This window comes from Staurois parvus, unplaced genomic scaffold, assembly GCF_062004578.1.
Source record: "Staurois parvus isolate SC_StPar_1 unplaced genomic scaffold, SC_StPar_1.0 ptg000096l, whole genome shotgun sequence".
Taxonomy (NCBI): domain Eukaryota; kingdom Metazoa; phylum Chordata; class Amphibia; order Anura; family Ranidae; genus Staurois; species Staurois parvus.
The window spans coordinates 12,514,266-12,533,906 of NW_028317892.1; the positions used below are offsets into that span (position 1 = coordinate 12,514,266).

The 19,641-nt window shown below is 41.9% G+C and overlaps 1 protein-coding gene across 1 annotated transcript in view; it reads left to right on the forward strand.

Annotated features, from left to right (window-relative positions):
- The first annotated feature begins 2,518 nt into the window (after positions 1 to 2,518).
- The window catches only part of POLR1E (RNA polymerase I subunit E), a 50,548-nt gene continuing 33,425 nt past the window's right edge, over positions 2,519 to 19,641 (forward strand). Inside the window, exons 1-5 of the mRNA XM_089670910.1 lie at positions 2,519 to 2,628; positions 9,171 to 9,274; positions 10,161 to 10,237; positions 18,648 to 18,745; positions 19,497 to 19,552. Of these exons, the coding sequence (XP_089527036.1) occupies positions 2,571 to 2,628; positions 9,171 to 9,274; positions 10,161 to 10,237; positions 18,648 to 18,745; positions 19,497 to 19,552 (393 nt within the window). The 5' untranslated portion in view covers positions 2,519 to 2,570. The remainder of the gene's footprint in view (positions 2,629 to 9,170; positions 9,275 to 10,160; positions 10,238 to 18,647; positions 18,746 to 19,496; positions 19,553 to 19,641) is intronic.

Genomic DNA, 19,641 nt, shown 5'->3' on the forward strand with positions numbered 1-19,641 from the left:
TACTGTGTTTTTTTCACAGTTTTTTTGGTGGTTTTTCATTAAAGGGGAAATGTTCTTGTTGCTGGGCAGAATAACAAGGCAAATGCAAAATGTGGCAAAAACGCGCCATTGAACTCTATTGTAGAAAAAATGCTGCTTTTTGTGTTTAAGCCCAGGTTCACACTGATGAGGTGCTGCACATTGCATGTGATTGGCTAAGGAACCACACCACATTCCTGAGCAAATCACATGCGATTTGTGTACGGTGCAATTTGAGCCATACATTTTGAATGGCTCAAATCGCACTGCATCTGCTCCAGAAAAGTGCAGGACCCTTTTTTAGCCCGCACCAGAATTGGTAACACCCATGCGATCCGATTCTGCACATTGCACCGTGTTTTGCGAACTGATTTTGGGGTGTCGTTAACATAAAATACACACCTACAATGGTTCAAATGAATAGGGTGCGATTATGATGCGGTGCGGAAATCGCAAATTCCTCACTGCATCAGTGTGAACCCAGGCTAAAAAAGTCCTTGACCCTTTCCAAAAATGCAGCAGCTGATAAACACATAGATGTGAACGTGTCCCACAGGAAACCATGTTAAATGGACTGTAGTGCGTTTCTGCAAAAAGCAATAAAAAACACATTCGTGTGAACCAAACCAAAAAAGGACAAAACGCAAACTGCATTGGTGTCAACCAGACTGCTTTTACCCTAGGTTCACAGGTAAGCGTTTTCTGCAGCATTTTGCATTTTGCAGAAATGCAGTACAGTCCATTTAACATGATTTCCTATGGGACATGTTCACGTGTGCGTTTTCACCCCATGTGTTTTTTGGAAAGGGTCAGCCTGTGTTCACACTTGTGTGGTACGGTATATCGCATGTTATTTGCACAGGAACCGCACCGCATTCCTGTGCAAGTCAACATCGAATTCTGTGCATTGCGATTTGAGCCATACATTTTGTATGGCTCAAATTGCACTGAATCCACACCAAAAAGGTGCAGGACCCTTTTTTTAGTCCGCACTTTAATCGGATTGCACGGGTATTCACACCTATGCAATCCGATTCTGCACATCGCACAGCGTTTTGCGGACCGATTTCGGGGTGTTGTTAATATACACACCCACAGCGGTTCGCATGAACGAGGTGCAATTCTGATGCGGTGCGGAATTTGCACAGAAACCGCTGCGAATTTCACAGTGCATCAGTGTGAACCCAGGCTCAGGGACTTGTTTAAGCCCCCGGTCACATCGGGTGTGATTTGGCATGCAATTTACATGCCAAGCGACTTGCAAATTGTATGCCAAGTCGTACCCTATTGTCTGCTATTGGAGCGGTGATATTGGTGTGGTGCTGACTTGGTTGGAGCCGCACCGATTTCTAAAGTAGTGCATCTGTGTCAGATGTCTTGCAAATCGCAAGAAAATTGGTAGGTCACCCGATTTTGAAATTGTGCAACTTCACTGTAAGTTGCATAATTTCAAAAGCGGCTTTGGTGTGACCGGGGTGTAAATGCAAAAAGTTGCATTTTTGGTTCTATAGACTTCAATGGAAACGCTGCAGAAAAGCATATATTGAGTTTTTGCTGCATTTTTGCCATGTTTTTGATGCGTTTTAAATCTGCCTAGCAACAAGAAAAAAAAGAAAAACACAAAACGCATCAAAAACGCAACGCAAAACGCAGAAACTACTCAAACACAACCTGCATAGGTGTGAACCTAGCCTTCATACCAGGGGAGGACTGACAACTCATGGGGCCCCCAGGCAATAGAGGATCACGGGGCCCCTGTGTCCTTGCCCAAACTCAAAGAAGCCTATTAAAAAGGTACCAGGGGCATCTCATGGGGCCCCCTACTGACCCCGGGCTCTCGGGCAGTGCCCGAGTTTCCAAATGGTCAGTCCGCCCCTGCTTCATGCAGCAGATGGCATTTTTGGTTCTTAGACTTCAATGGAGACACTGCAGAAGGCTATGTTCACATATGTGCAGGTGGTGCTGCTGCGGATCTGCACGTAAATCTGTGCAGCCACACCACCCGCACAGAAGAATGCAGCTCCGCGGGTGAGTGCCATTAATTCTAACGGCATGCCGCCCCCGCACTAGAAATCGCAACCGTACTGGAAACCAAGATTCCCGCTGCGTTTTCAAAAGTGCAAGGACTTCTTCCCTGCGTGTCCCGAGGCACGGGAGTCCATTGAAATGAATGGGTTCTTGTGCCCGTGCAAAACGTGGACCGCAGGAACGCCGATATGTGAACCAGGCGGAAAAGCAGGTAGTGCGTTTTTGCGTTTTGTAATCTGTCCAACAACAAATTTGGCAAAAAAAAGGCAAAAAAAGCGCGTGTGCAAAAACGCACCTCAGAAAGCACTGCAGAAAGTGATCAAATCAAACTGCATAGGTGTGAACCTAACCTTCTTTGGAAATGCTGTACACTTTATCAAGCACTAGGTGGCGCTGTGTGATATTCCTCGGATGGGAAGATGCCTCTTGCTGGTAACTGGCATTCCATTGGTTGGTTGCAACCGGTTCTTCTCCCCTCGGCTTCCTAGGAAGTGCTGAGCACTGCGCATGTGTGAGAAGTACACATGGCTGCTAAGGCAGTATGGGAGTACAGGGGGGACCCGGAGCAGGCAGCTCTACTCGGTAAGACACAACAATATCCATTACAAAGCAGTGTCAGTGGAAGGAGGCAGCTCTGCTTATACATGATCCGGTGCTGCTAGGGGCACATTGTACTTTATACTGGTTACAGTGTGATATGAAGGCAGTACAGGCTACTTCCACAGGACCGGCTTGGATTGATACATTGTATATTATGGCTACTATTGTGATGGTATTTTTATCAGCTTGTCATCAACTGCTGTTTTTTTTTATGTTGGGCCAATCTTATTCTATGACAATGATGTGATGAGGAAATCCTTGCAGTGTAGTTCAGTATTTGAGTTTGTGTTTATGTTGGCCACATGGTGATCCAAACATAACCACTTTCCCTCCTGAGGATTTACCCCACCCCCCCCCCCCTTCTTGATCAGGCCATTTTTTTTTGCGCTACGTTACTTTAACAATTGCCCGGTCATGCAACACTACATAAATGAAACTCGTGTTCTTTTTTTTTTTTTTTTTTTTTTTTCCCCGTGAATAGAGCTTTCTTTCAGTGGTATTTGATCGCCTCTGTTTATAACACAAACAATGAAAAGCGCAAACAAAAAAATAAACAGTATTTGTGACGTTTTGCTATTAACCACTTGCTTACTGGGCACTTATATCCCTTCCTGTCCAGGCCAATTTTCAGCTTTCAGTGCTGTCACATTTTGAATGACAATTGCGTGGTCATGCAACACTGTAATTTTTTTTTTTCACACAAATAGAGCTTTCTTTTGGTTGTATTTACTCACTGCTGTGTGTGTGATTTTTTTTTTTTGTGCTATAATCAAAAAAAAAAAGCAAAGAATTTGGGAAAAAAAAAGTTTTTCGTTTCTATTATAAAATTTTGCAAACTGGTAATTTTTCTCCTTCACTGATGTGCATTGATGAGGCTGCACTACTGGGCAGCATTGATGGGCGGCACTGCTGAGTGGCACAGGTAGCTGGCACTGCTAAGGGGCACAGTTGGGTGGCACTGCCGGCCACAGTTGGGTGGCACTGATGGGTACAGGAGGGGGGCAATGCTGGGCACTGATCATCAGTGCTGATCCCTTCGCTGACAATCGCCAGTTCTCAGCAGTACTTTCCTCATGCTGTGACAACGTGAGGAAAGTGCAGCCGATAACCAGCAACTGTATTTACCCGGTAATCGCTGTGTCATTGGACACTGTACTACATGATCAGCTGTGTCCATAGGATACAGCGATCACCGGCGAGGCCAGGTGCGTGCCGCTGGGGGCATTCAGGGGGGCATGTCTTGGAATGACGTTCATGGACGTCGTTCCAGGATTACACAACCACGCTGTATCTGTCCTTTGGCTATAGTGCGGTTGGGAACCAGTTAAACGTGTCCAGTAAATACATTTTAAAAATCAAATTTCTTCATAAATTTAGGCAAAAATGTGTTCTGCGACATATCTTTGCTTAAAAAAAAATCCAAATACATGTAAATTAATTGGTTTACGTGAAAGTTATAGCATTTACAAATGGCGGTATAGATACTGGTGGTTTTTTTTTTTTGCTAGTAATGGCGGCAATCAGCGACTTATAGCGGGTCTGCGGCGGGCATTCTGACACTGGGGGGGAAAGTACTTGGTGTCACTAACATCCCAAGTGAAACTAATGCACCGATCAGTGCGAATAAAAAGCACTGACACTGTACTAATGTCACTGGGCAGGAAGGGATTAACATCTGGAGCGATCAAAGGGTTGACTGTGTGCTGCTTCGCTGTGTGTGTGCTTCACACTGTAAGCACACTGCATTGTATGGCTCTGCTGTGTAAAGCCATACAAAGCAGTGTGCAGGATTTGACGGGAGAAATCAGTGTTGTTTATACACAGTTCTCCCCCCCCCCCCCCCCCCCCCGGGTGATTTACAGCCAAGGCTGTAAATGGAACTACAAAATCATGTGTATATATACGTGATTTTGCACACCCGTGCCACGCTGTAGCAGTATTTCTGCTATAGGATGATGCGGAAGTGATCTGAGAATTGTCCCTTACAGCACACCACTAGCCTGAGATCCTGGGGTGGCAGTGAGCAGTCATATAATAAATGCTCATCTTTTTGCAGCTAAGAACATGTGCACAAAAGTTTTGGCGTCTAAAATCAATACACACTTATTGGTATTTTGGTTTTTTTCTGGAGCTAAAGGAAACTGTTTCTTTTATCTTGCGAAATAAACTAAAAGGAAACTTTTGTTTCTTTTAACTCGGGGAAAGAAACTAAGGGCTCTTACACAGGGCATTTGAAAAACTTTTCTGAACGCTGGAAACTAACTGCTAGAAAATGTAGGTTAAAAATGTCAATTTAGCTGTGTTTACCTACCACGTTTAGGTTCTTGGGTCAGGTTCTGTTCAGAGAATGCTTTGAATTTTCTGAATTAATTCAAAGTGTTCTCTGATTAGACAAGGTGGAGAGGGTGACATCACCTCTCCATCCCATCCAATCATGGAACACTTTGCATTCATTCATAAAATGCAGAGCATTCTGCAAATGGTGCTGATGGCAAGGGGCTGATCTCCTGTGTTCTAAATACAGAAGGGCAGTTACTCCGCACTGGACCCAGAAGCAATTGAAGATCACTGGCGTTGTAGTGTCTACTGGTATATACATAATTACATTGGATCAATGTAACTATGTATAAAATATCTATACCTGGAATTCTTTCAATTTAATTTCAATTCTTGAAAAGAGACCAGGGCCCATGGTACAAAATCATTGCTCAGTGCAGCACAACAAACAGGCAATGACAGCATTACGTACCATAAGCCCAGTTTTCCTCCCCAATTCAGACAAAAGATAAATTACATTAGGGAAATATGACATGTCTTAATGAGTAATGAGAAATAATTCTGCCTATTGTACTGATGTCAAAGAGACCTTTGGAACTTTATAGAAGATGTGGGTCAGACAGGCGTTGTGAGCATCACTACCACGACGAGATCGATAACACATTACATATGTAACAACACAAATACATATTTTTTTCACTTTGCCAATAGTTAAAGGGAGGTCCAAATTTGGTCTTTTACTGGGGCCCTTTGGCAACTCCCTCCACCACTGACCTTACCTCTGAAGATGGTGGCAAAGAACAGTTGCTTTACTTAAAACTAAAATGGGTAAAAGTTGAGAAATAGGCACTGCATGCTGTTTGGAACAGGTCTGCCTATTTCCACATTGTTTTCTACTCTGACAAAACTTCTGTTTAACAAAAAAAAAAAAGCTTATTAAAATATAAAATTAGAAAGCAGTTGATGCTGCAGTACTAGTTGAAATGCAGCGACGCTCGAACGCACTTAAATGTCTCTATGCACATTCAGCATTCTTCCTGCTCTTCAGCTTCTCTCCTGAACACGCCTTTGGTGGTTTAATTTTTTATGGACATATAGGCTAACCTAGAGGTGCTTTTACGGGCTGAAAAAAAAATGCCAAAATGCCTGTAAAAGCAGATTTTTTTTTTCTCTTTTTAACCCCTTTCTCAAAGTGCTGAAGCTTGTCTACTCCTCCCACCTCCTGCAAGTTCTTATTGGCCAGTGAGGCAGCTCATAATCATGATGGACCCCTAGGAATGTAAGGGAGTGGCACTTGGTGGAAATTCTTTGCATGGTGCCACTGCAGGTAACCAGTTAACCCTTCAGACGGGATAACGTTAAACATAATCAGTATTATTTTAAAATGAACCTGTACCCAGACTATGCACTTAAAATATTTACATACTCAGAACAAACAGGGCACTTTAAAACAAATCCTATAAGCTGTAGGCATTGTGGAGAAATTCATCTTCAGTGGTTACAACAGAGTCACTGAAAACACTGCTACACCTCCTTTATTTTCTATAAAGGAGAGACTTGGCAGCCTGCCAGCATTTTTAGAGTGTTTGTTGGTTTTGATTGGCAAATGCTGCATGCTTTTGATGTCAGTTTGGAAGTTTCTAAAGTCATTCAAAAGTTATTGTAGGTGCAGTTGACTTGCATTTGACCTGCTTCAGCTCTTATGTGCAAAGAAGCAGTTCTGAGGCAGTCAAAATTTGCCTGTTGACACTGGCACTTATATAAAGTTGACCATACACAGTAGAATTTTGATCTTAAATATTCGTTTTTGGAGCCTTGGTTCCAGTTTCTAAGAATGGTGACGATATTTTTAGGGCTTTTGACCAGAATTAGCTGACACTGTTGCAAGAATGAGTATTCTGAAAAGCAATTTTTCAAAATTTTCATGTGACGATTTGAGCAAAAATCGAACACTGAATGGCCAGCTTTAACAAAGTAGGGGTTTCTAAACTATCAGAAGAGGACTGAAACCCAATTTTATTAGTAATGTAGAATTCATTTTAAATGGCACCCCAGTACACCTGCAGTGCAACACAGCACAGTATATGATTTAAAGTGTGCTGCAAAAAAAAAAAAAAATGTATTCCGTTCGTTAAGTATTATTGTGGTGTGTTTTTTTTTTTGTTTTTTTTTTTTTTTACATACTGTCACCAGCCAGTGTCCCTGATCACTGCCACACCAGTTATGATACTGAACTGCACTGGTAACTTCATATTCAAAAAAATTGTAACAGAAAAAATGACAACTTCAAAAAACTCACCATGTACCTTGTTAAATCCCTTGGGATGTCTACTTTCCAAAAATTTCAGTAAAAAATTCAAGTAAGTTAATTTTAGGGCACAAAAAGAGCAATAAATTACCCTTTTTTATTGTAAAATATAAAAGATGAGGTTGCAGCGAGTAAATAGATATCCAACTTGTCAAACCTTAAATTTGTGTGTGCTCGTGAAATGGTGACGAACTTCAGTACCCTATATTTTCTATAGGTCGACACTTTTTAAACTCCTTATAGGTCATCAGTTTAGCATTACAGAGGTGGTCTGGTGCTTGAATTATTGCTCTCGTTCTGGCACACGTGGCGACATGTGATGTGTATCGCAGTTGACGTTTAAATGCATAGGCACCCCAGCGTGTGCATTTATGTTTGCACTTGTGTATATGTGAAGGGCTTCAATTTTTTTTTGAGGGGGGGATGGTATATGCTTGGGTGTAACTTTCATTTTTTTACAATAAAAAAATATTTTTTTTTTTTATCATCATAGGGGACAAAGTCCCCTATATGATGATTTTTTTGGGATATTTTGGCAACAGGTTCTCTTTGAGGCATCCAGGGTCTGAAAGACCCTGTATATCTCCCCTGTCCTCCACCAAATGTAATGCAGTGCACGTGGCACCGCATTACATTCTTTCATGGCTGGGAATCTCTCAACGTCACTTCTGACGTCAGGACAAGAAGGGGAGGGGAGTGGACGTGTCCGCTCTCCTTCCTCCCCTGTAGCCGACGGCGGTGAGCTGGACCTGGGCCCGTAGATGGGCAAGCGGCGCTCGAGACCTCATGCGGGGTGGGGGAGGCTGGCACTGTGTGGAGGCAATCGGGAGGCAGTGCTTCCACCTGATAGATGAGCCCGCTGCTTGCCCACAGCAGGGCTAAAGGTAGAAAATAACTACCTGCCCGACACTACATGTGCTGGGCAAAAGGAATCGAACATCCCTGTATTTGTGCACTCTATAACTTCCCTACAGACTAAATCATATACACTCTTTTGGGTTATTTTTACCAATATAAATTTAGGCCAAAATGTATTCTAAATTTAGACTAAGGATTCTTTATTTGCAACATTTTATAACAAATGAAGAAAAATTCCCTTTTTTATAAAAATTTTCAGTCTTTTTTTTTTTTTTTTTTTTTTTTTTTTTTTATTTAGCAAAAAGCTATATTTATGTAAAAAAAAAAAACAAAACAAAAAAAAAATTTTCATTTGGGCAGTGTTGCATAACTGAGCAATTGTCATTCAAAAATGTCAGTTGCGCTACACATGTAACATATTGCGGTGCATGCTGGAGTGAGCGTAATAATTCTTGAGCCATTGCTCATGGTTAGCTCTAAACTGTTGACCTATAAGCCCTGGTTCACACAGGTGTGTCTTGTCATTTGATTTGACCGTTTCAGAATCGCAACCTATTGTTGGCAAAGGAACTGTTCAAATTGGTGGGACTCCGACACTGTGTGTCGCACAGATTTTGAAAGTAGTTCCTGCACTATTTTTTTGTGATTTCACGTGCGACTTGCATAGACATCTGTGCAAGAATTCACACAGATGTCTGTCAAGTCACACCTCGAAGTCGCACTGAGATGCGTCTTTGAAATTGTGCAACTTCAGCGCTTTTAAAGCATCAGCTATGGAAAATGTAAGGTCATTTTAAGTATTGACACCTCATCATTTATATCCCCCCCCCCCCCCAATAAAAAAAATGGATAATGTGTTTGAAATTCTGTGCATGATAAACTGTTGCATTATTATCGCTTAACATAAACAAATTAGACCTACCACCATGTTATTTTCCATTAGCAGTATTATTGCACACTATGGCTAAAGTCGTCCATATTCATTTTAAACTTATGAGAAACAAATACTTAAGTTACCTTCACTTTTATTTAATTATTATTTCTCTGTGTTTATCTGTCTTTTTTTTTTTTTTTCCCCCAGTTCAGTTTGCCAATGGAAATATTCAGACCCCCAAGGATGTACGTTTCACTTTGTATAGGAATGAAGATGACAAAACCCCAGAAACAAAAAGGCAAAAAATTTTGGTATGATGGTGTGTGGACACCTAAAAATGTAGCATTTTTAAAGTTCATCTGTGCTTTGGCCGTTTACTGCTGGGAGAGAAAGTAGGATGCCATGTGTATTAGTGTTGAGTGCCTAAGCAGCTAACCACCAAGCCCCAGCCCCGCCATGTTGAAAAAAGGAGAGTCACGCTTCATTGCCTGCAGCCCAAGAAAGTGGCAGGGGAGAGAAAGGAAGGTTGTAACCTGCCTAGTTACCCTGCATAGCAAAGCACATGTCACATTAAGGCATATTTTTCTTGCATGTCTTGACTACTGGAACAGGAAGTGAGACTTCCTTCCCAACAAGGATACAGACAGCAAAAACATGGTAGGGGCTCTAACCCTCCCCACTATAATCAAAGCTATGAGAAAACTTTTTCATTTTCCACATTGATTTGAATTGATTTGAGTTCCACTTTGATTACAACTCCTATCTCAACATTGTATGGATAAATACTAGCCATAGAGGGCACTATATACTTCACTAATTAACAGATTATTTGTTTACTTCTATAAAGAATTCTGTGTTGAAGCCTGATTAAAAAGGCTTTGTTCAGCAAGAAGGCTTTGGTCATTAAGAAGTCAATGCTTTGATCTGCAGTGCAACTTCCAAGCTGGCCCTAACCTAATTGTACCCATGGAAGAGATCTCTTCCATTTTCCCCTTGGTCTGGCCATCTACAGGTAGTAACACACTAAGTAGTAGTATTTGTAAATGAAGCAACATGAGGGGCACCTGAAAGTGAATGATAGCCCATATTTTGGCACTCTGAAGCTGTGCTTGATAAAAATCAGAATGTACTAATCTTGTGATATTTATTTTAATTTTGTCATTTTGCTTTTTTTTTTTTTTTTTTTTTTTCCCTCAGGCAGCAGAAACAGACAGACTAAGTTATGTAGGAAATAATTTCTCAACTGAAACTGCAAAGAGCACCCCCCTGTGCAAGTAAGCAAACTGTTGACTGATATCCTTTCATCTCATTACTGGTTTCAGCAAATAGTATTATGTGCTCTTAGATGAATAAAGCACAAAATGAAATGTGATTCTCAAAATCATTCACTCCATAACTAAAATAGATGGCACGAATTGTAAGTGTGGTTTCCACAAGAATATATTGTTGTTGATCATGCTTTGGTTATTAAAAGCATCTTTTTATTTACCTAAAAACTTTCAAATTTCACCAGCCACTATAGGACAAAGTGCTGGTGTTTGGGCCTTCGGATAGAACCACTGAGTAACAGGAAGAAGGGTCAGCCGCACACCGGAGGATAGACGAATATAGTGTGTATTTATCGATCCATGGGACACACAATTATGATTAAGCACGAGATCGTGTGAAACGCGTTAACAGGTCCTGTATTCATGTCCTGGTGTTTTGTGTGTCCCATGGATCAATAAATACACACTATATTCATCTATCCTCCGGTGTGCGGCTGACCCTTCTTTCTGTTGCATCGTGTGTGGTGGCGAGCCAGAGCCTGCGCCTGTTGTGGATTGATCTGGATTGTTTGCCTGAGCGGTATACCTCTGTTGTTTGGATAGAACCACTGAGTGCAGTCAATCCTAAGAATTAAATGTTACATACAGATCTGCTGTTTTATCAACCATTTTTTAGGTGTGCAAAAGCAGGACCTTTTCTGGAGACAAAATCTTCAAAGCTTTGAACTGCTTTATGAGATCAGATACCACCATCAGCTATTGTATTCACTACTAACCCGCACTCAGATATAGAAAAAAATGATTATGCTGTATAAGTGCTATGTGTCTTTAACACTGGACTGCTATTCTAAGGTTTTAGAACCCTGAAACTAAATAGATCTAAACTCACAGCACTGTCCTATGCAATCCTCCAATAAATCATTATTTAACCACTTGAGCTCCAGAGGATTTACCCCCCTTAATGACCAGGCCTCTTTTTGCTACTCGGCGCTGCACTAATTCAACTGATAATTGCGCGGTCATGCAATGCTGCACCCAAACGAAATTTACGTCCTTTTTTTCACACAAATAGAGCTTTCTTTCGGTGTAATTTGATCACCTGTGCGCTTTTTATTTTTCACGCTATAAACAAAAAAGGCCAAAAATTTTGAAGAAAAACAATATTTTTTACTTTCAGCTATAAAAAATATATAGTAAACTCAAAGTTGGTTATAAATTTAGGCCAAAATGTATTCTGCTACATGTTTTTGGTAAATAAAATCCCAATAAGTGTATATTGATTGCTTTGTGTGGAAGTTATAGTGTCTACAAACTATGGTATAAATACTGCAATTTACGCCATTTTTCTGCTATACAGCACTGCGCTAGTTTAACGGACAATTGCGCGGTCATGCAATATGGTACATAAATGAAATTTACATCCTTTTTTTCCTCACAAATTGAGCTTTCTTTCGATGGTATTTGATCACCTGTGCGGTTTTTATTTTTTGCGCTATAAAAAAAAAAAGGCTGACAATTTTGAAGAAAAAAAAAACAATATTTTGGACTTTTTGCTATAAAACATGTCCAGTAAAAAAAAAATGCAAAATTCAAACTTAGTCATAAATTTCTGCCAAAATGCATTCTGCGACAGGTCTTTGCTAAAAAAAAACCCCCAATACGTGTAAATTAATTGGTTTACGTGAAAGTTATAGCGTTTACAAATGGCGGGAAAGATACTGGGATTTTTAGTTTTTTTTTTATACTAATAATGGCGGCGATCAGTGAATTATGGCGGCGATCAGGGACTTATAGCAGCGACCAGCGACTTATGGCGGGACTGCAGCGGACATTCTGACATTGGGGGGTACTGACTTGGGGTCACTGACATCCCCAAAAACACTAATACAGTGATCAGTGCAAAAAAAAAAAACACTGACACTGTACTAATGGCAATGGGGAGGAAGGGGTTAACTTTATTTTGCAGGGAAGGGTTATAAGAGTGAGGGGAGTGTTTTACTAGGGGGCGGGGTGTGTACTGGACGGGACAAGGCTGATCGAGAAAGAGAAACTGTTCTTTCTCAATCAGCTCATCCTCGAGCTGACAGGGAAGTGACAGACAGCTCAGCTACTGCAGCTGTGCTGTCTGTCACTGTTTGCCGCCGATCGCCAGGAAACAGCCGCTAAGGAACGGCTGTGAACCGGCGACTCACATCTGCGGCGGTGATCGGCGGGACAGATAGGGCGGCGGCGTGCCTCACGCGCGCCCCCTATTTGTTTACAAAACACGTTTTAAAACGTGGTTTTGCCTGCGAGTGCCGCCCTGCCACCGTATATCTACAGTGGCTGGGCGGCATGCGGTTAAACATCATAATGAACATTAAAGTGCTTTTATGCAATCTTTGTAACAAAGTGCTAGTGCTTAAATAGAATTTTGTGCAATCTTCCAAATACTTGTGCTGATGTGCCAAATCTCCACTGCTTCACATGCATCAATCTCTTGTGCTGTGCCCCCCCTCGAGTGTTCACACACTCTCCAGAACCTGTGGACTCTATGCTTAAGCATTGAGTCAGTAGAATTTGTTTTTGCAGGCTTCACCGGCACGTAAGAACTCCAAGAACTTCTTCTCCGTCTCTCACTGCTCCTCTAGTGCAGTAGTTACGCTCGGTACCATATGTGGCTCATCTGCTCCTCAACAGCGGTGGTTCCAACCTGGGTGGCCTGCAGCAAGACTAGGGCAGTGTGTTCAACTCAGTCCTTTCCAACCTGGCTTTAGTAGCCCATTATATTGAACCATATGATTTGTCAAAGTAGTACATATGTAACTAGTTTTCCTGAAACACATTCTTATGACTTGATTTCTCTCTTGTCCACTCAAAAACTGCCCCACAAAGGTGTATACATTCTGACTTTGTGCCTGATTTAATCAGACTCCTGTTCCCACACTAGGTTTAGGGTTTCCACTTGTCTGAGGGTGCTGCAGGGGTTCAATAACAAATGCCTCAGTTGCCAGAGAGTTCAAACTTGCTCAGAACTCTCCCTCACTGACACCTGCAGCCAGCAGCTATTGCCTATGACCACAATGGGATGACCAATGAACTTGTCCATCTAAAGAAATACAGAAGAATATTTTTCTATACTACAGATTTGTAGACTGATGTTTCTTCCTGTCCTTTTAGTACCCCTTTTTTTCTTGTGATTTCCTGATTTTATTTTGTACTGAGCAAAAGGATAAACAATTGAAATACATTCTGTATACAGTATCTCACAGAAGGGAGTTCGCCCCTCACATTTTTGTAAATATTTTATTCTATCTTTTCATGTGATAACACTGAAGAGATAACACTTTGCTACAATGTAAAGTAGTGAGTGTACAGTTTGTATAACAGTGTAAATTTGCTGTTCCCTCAAAATAACTCAACACACAGCCATTAATGTCTAAACCGCCGGCAAAAAAGTGAGTACATCCCTAAGTGAAAATGTCCAAACAGGGCCCAAAGTGTCAATATTTTGTGTGGCTACCATTATTTTCCAGCACTGCCTTAACCCTCTTGGGCATGGAGTTCACCAGAGCTTTACAGGTTGCCACTGGAGTCCTCTTCCACTCCTCCATGACAACATCACGGAGCTGGTGGATGTTAGAGACCTTGCACTCCTCTACCTCCCATTTGAGGATGTCCCACAGATGCTCAATAGGGTTTAGGTCTGCAGACATGCTTGGCCAGTCCATCACCTTTACCCTCAGCTTCTTTAGCAAGGCAGTGGTCATCTTGGAGGTGTGTTTGGGGTCGTTATGTTGGAATACTGCCCTGCCCTCCGAAGGGAGGATATCATGCTCTGCTTCAGTATGTCACAGTACATGTTGGCATTCATGGTTCCCTCAATGAACTGTAGCTCCCCAGTGCCGTCAGCACTCATGCAGCCCCAGACCATGACACTCCCACCACCATGCTTGACTGTAGGCAAGACACACTTATCTTTGTACTCCTCACCTGGTTGCCGCCACACACGCTTGACACCATCTGACCCAAATAAGGTTATCTTGGGCTCATTAGACCACATGACATGGTTCCAGTAATCCATGTCCTTAGTCTGATTGTCTTCAGCAAACTGTTTGCGGGTTTTCTTGTGCATCATCTTTAGAAGAGACTTCCTTCTGGGACGACAGCCATGCAGACCAATTTGATGCAGTGTGAGGCGTATGGTCTGAGCACTGACAGGCTGACCCCACCCCCACCCCTTCAACCTCTGCAGCAATGCTGGCAGCACTCATACATCTATTTCCCAAAGAAAACCTTAATAATATGATGCTGAGCACGTGCACTCAACTTCTTTGGTCGACCATGGCGAGGCCTGTTCTGAGTGGAACCTGTCCTGTTAAACCGCTGTATGGTCTTGGCCACTGTGCTGCAGCTCAGTTTCAGGGTCTTGGCAGTCTTCTTATAGACTAGGCCATCTTTATGAAGAGGAACAATTCTTTTTTTCAGACCCTCAGAGAGATCTTTGCCGTGAGGTGCAATGTTGAACTTACAGTGACCAGTATGATCGAGTTAGAGCGATAACACCAAATTTAACCCACCTGTTCCCCATTCACACCTGAGTCCTTATCACATTAACGAGTGGTAATACTAACGAGTCATATGACACCAGGGACGGAAAATGGCTAATTAGGCCCAATTTGGACATTTTCACTGGGGGGTGTACTTACTTTTGTTGCCAGTGGTTTAGACATTAATGGCTGTGTTGAATTATTTTGAGGGGACAGCAAAGTTTACAGTGTTATACAAGCTCTACACTCACTACTTTACATTGTAGCAAAGTGTCATTTCTTCAGTGTGGTCACATGAAAAGATATAATAAAATACAAAAATGTGAGGGGGGTACTCACTTCTGTGAAATACTGTAGGTCACTGCAGAGTCAGGATATGGCTGAAATGCATTATATTGCCAAAAGTATTGGGATGCCTGCCTTTATATGCACATGAAGTTTTATGGCATCCCAGTCTTAGCCCATAGGGTTCAGTATTGAGTTGGCCCCGCCTTTTGCAGCTATGACAGCTTCAACTCTTCTGGGAAGGCCGTCCACAAGGTTTAGGAGTGTGTCTATGGGAATGTTTGACTACTTACAGAAGCGCATTTTTTTGAGGTCAAGCACTGATGTCAGACGAGAAGGCCTGGCTCGCAGTCTCCACTCGAATTCATCCCAAAGGTGTTCTATCGGGTTGAGGTCAGGACTCGGTGCAGGCCAGTCAAGTTCTTCCACCCTAAACTTGCTCATCCATTTCTTTATGGACCTTGCTTTGTGCACTGGTGCACAGTCATGTTGGAACAGGAAGGGGCCATCCCCAAACTGTTCCCATAAAGTTGGGAGCATGAAATTGTTCAAAATGTCTTGGTATGCTGACACAATTAAGAGTTCCCTTCACTGGAGTTAAGGGACCAAGCCCAACCCCTGAAAAACAACCCCACACCATAATCCCCCTACTCCAAATTTTACACTTGGCACAATGCAGTCGGGCAAGTATTGTTCTGACAGCCACCAAACCCAGACACATCCAGTGGAAGGCCAGACAGAGAAGCATGATAGGTCACTCCAGAGAACACGTCCCTACTGCTCTAGAGTACAGTGGCGGTGTGCTTTACACCACTGCATTGCATTGCACTGACGCTTTGCATTGCACTTGGTGATTTAAGGCTTGGATGCAGCTGCGCGGCCATGGAAACACATTCTATGAAGCTCTCCCCACAGTGTTGTGCTAATCTGAAGTTTGGAGGTCTTTAGAAGACAGTTGGCGACTTCTGCTCACTGTGTGCTTCAGCATGCGCTGACCCTGCCAATTTTACATCGCCCACCACTTTGTGGCTGAGTTGCTGTTGTTCCCAGTTGCTTCCACTTTGTTATAATACCACTAACAGTTGACTGTGGAATATTTAGTAGCAAGGAAGGTTAATGGATCAACTTCTTGCACAGGTGACAACCTATCACGGTACCACACTTGAATTCACTGAGCTCTTGAGAGCAATCCATTCATTCCCAAATGTTTGTGGAAGCAGTCTGTATGCTTAGCTGCTTGATTTTATATACCTGTGGCCATAGATCTAATGATATGGAGGGGTGTCCCAGTACTTTTGACAATATAGTATATACAGGGGGGGCTCAATCCCACAACCTTGAACATCTGCTGCTCTGGAAGTACTGAATGAATGAGGCCTTCATTCATTAGTTCCTCCTTTCTACGTTGTAAAGGGAGGGTGTGGGCTCTCCAATGTAAACACTACACTGTTCATTTGTGATTACTGTGGTCATAACAGTGTTCACATGGTACGTACCCGCTTGAGTCAACTCTGTATACTGTATCTGTGAACCGAGCCACACAATGTTGTCTTGGTTCACAGCCATTAACAGGTGCACTTGCCGCTTGAGGGTGATTTTATAAATGGCTCTACAAAAATAATCTTCTTCCACTTTGCTGTTCAAAAATGTACTGTGGTAAAGTGGTTAAATTTCTCACACTCCAGCCTGTATGCCTTTGAATTTCTATTAAAGAGCATTGCAGCTGGCAGACTTCCTGTCTGTGGACACCCAGCCCCCCCCCCACAAGTCCCACTGACTGACCTAGACAGATATACATGGCACACAACTTCTGTAGAGCTAGTTTCTGGATTGGAAAGGGTTATATGCAGAGCCTGCCCTGAATCATGAAACCCAAGAAATCCTCTTCAGCAGTTGGTATGTTGCCCAGACTAGAGTCTGTGCAGTGTGATCACTACAAGTAACCTGTAACCGCATCTTGCTTTATCTGGATGGAAATGTTATCTGCAGAGAGCCCCCTTCATACCTGTACACAGTGAATCCCAAGACTTGGGAATTCCTCTGCAGCTAGTATAATGTATGTAGTTGTATTGCACTCTGTGGGCCAGTTCACACCACAAACACACACTTCAGATGTGTTCTGGATACATTATTTTTTTTTCTGCACCGGAAACTGAATGGAACTGACTGCATAGGTGTGAAGTAGGGCTATTGGAGTACATCAAAAACCCTGTGCATGCATTTTTGATGCAGAAAAAAAATTCATTCAACTGCGTCTGGTGTGAACTAGCCCGAAGTGGGAATGCATTCTTGCTTTTAAGCGACACAACTCATTTGTTGTGTTCTTATTGTATTAGATGCTAATGTCTGCTGTATTATCTACAGTAGCAGTAAGTATGGAAGGGAAGCGTAGGCTCTAGTGTATTATGTCAATGTCATCTAGAGTGAAAACAAATGTAATACACAGCTTCTAGTTTACTGTCTTCTACTGTTCATTTTTAGGCAACTTTGTGCGTATTAGGTTAGATAGGCATAAAGTATGCAAATTGTTAGTTGTTGCTGCAGCAGCAGTACTTTGGCTCCACCTGACTCCACTTACCTTCTAGTGCAGTGCAAGGATAGTCAAGGCACTTTTTTTTTTCTCTCCAGTTTTAAATTGGAACTTTAGTCAGAAAAATAAGTCCTGCTGGTTCACTTGAGAAAAGGGCCACACCCCGAAACAAGTTGCTAGGATGACCAATGACATCGCATCCTTTGCAGGGCCCTGACATGTCTCTAGGTCCTTCGGTCATTTTTTTCCGATCTCCTGCGACATCACTTCTCATAACCCGGGCTTCCGACTTGGAACACAGAGTGACAATGGCTGCCCTTCTCCCTGGGTATACAGATCCAGTGCATTTTTATTCAATCAATCTATTGGGAGCTTGGCCACTTATCTTTTGAATCAGGACTTTGGTTATATAGGACACCGTGCAGCCTTACCCTTGGTTTCCGATTTATTTTATTTAACTCATCTTTGGGGTATCCATGAGCACTCCTTCTTGGTTATGGTATAAATCCTAGTTCCATCCTGGTTCAGGTGGTCACATGGAGCAGCTGTAGGAAATACCCAGGCACTTGACTTTTCCTGGCATTACATCTATCTACTCGAACATCAGCAGCAGTCCTAGTACTGGACTTTATTGGGGTTCGTTTTAGATCACTTTAGATTGGCCTCTTTTGCTGGTATGGCTATGTACAACATTAAAAATACGTATGCCTATACTGTTTAAACCCAGTAATACACTGCTTCACCCTGCTCTTCACATTCTCAGTTGCTTTCTATTTTTCAGGACTGATCTGCTGACAGCCTAAAGGTTTACTGCTGCACTGGGCTTCAGCCAAATGGCAGCCTCCAGCAAGAAGGAACGGGAGCAATGCTGGAGGCAATTTACAGCACACACAAATTTTGATAGCATAATTGTTAATGTGGAATGTATTCTTGCTAAAAAATATTTTATTTAGTTATGGGTAAAGTTCTGCTTTAAGGTAGAAACATCAGATAAATTGTTCGAAAGCTGCCTGTGGCATATCAGTCTTGAGAGATAATGTTAAATGCTTGTTTTCTTTTAATTATTTGTCAGGTATTTTATTGGGGTTCTGAATAAAGCCACTGGAAAGATGGAGGTGTATGATGCTGAGCATATCAAGATGCAGCCAGTACTGGAAGCAGAAAATAGCAGTGAGATACAAATCCTTTCATTACTACAAAATGTTAAAAGTGTATCTTTTCATATAACTGCTTTTCTTACACCTCCTCTGCATATTGTCTTCACATTTTTCTTGCACCTCCTCTGCATATTATCTACACGTTTTCTCTATTTGCTTTTTTTTTTTTAATTTTTTTTTTATATTGGTTATGTACCCAAGCCCTAGTGCCTCATCACTTTTGTTATGAAACTGATCCAAACTCCAGTCCCCATAAGGATTTCTGACAAGTGCACATAACTTGCCCACACATGCTAAAATTCATTAGCGATTCCAGATTTTCAGATCGTAGCTAAAGGTATAAAGAGTCAGTCCAAGTATGCCTTTTTTTTTTTTTAATTTGTTTTATATAAAGCTTTATGGAGTTTTACAGCGTTGGAAAAGGTAACAGGCTTATGGAGTACATACAAGAAAAGAGTTCACATACCATCGCAGAAAGTCAGAAAAAGACATATCTCAAACAAAGGAGGAACCCATTATTTAAGATAATTTTTTTTCTGTTAAATACATTTATGAAGGAATCTTTGAGGGCTGTCTTCTTATTCCCTCTGGTGAGTGAACTTTAGGTTCCTTACCTATAATTTCTGCATTCACTAAGTGGCTAGCTAGCTGGCTATGCACAAAAAGTCAATTGCACAATATTGGACAATGTTCTGCGTGAGTTATTAGGAATAAAAGCTTTATGATTAACACTGTTAACCTGCAACATGTATTTATTTTTGCAGTGGGTAAGCAAATCCAAGATGCGACAGACCCGTCAACAAGAACCTACAGAGAAAAGGTGTTCTATGGCTTTCATTTTTTTTTTATACTTTATACAATTCCAAGCTAAATTTCTTTTAAAATTCTGACTGTTAATGCCAATCTGTT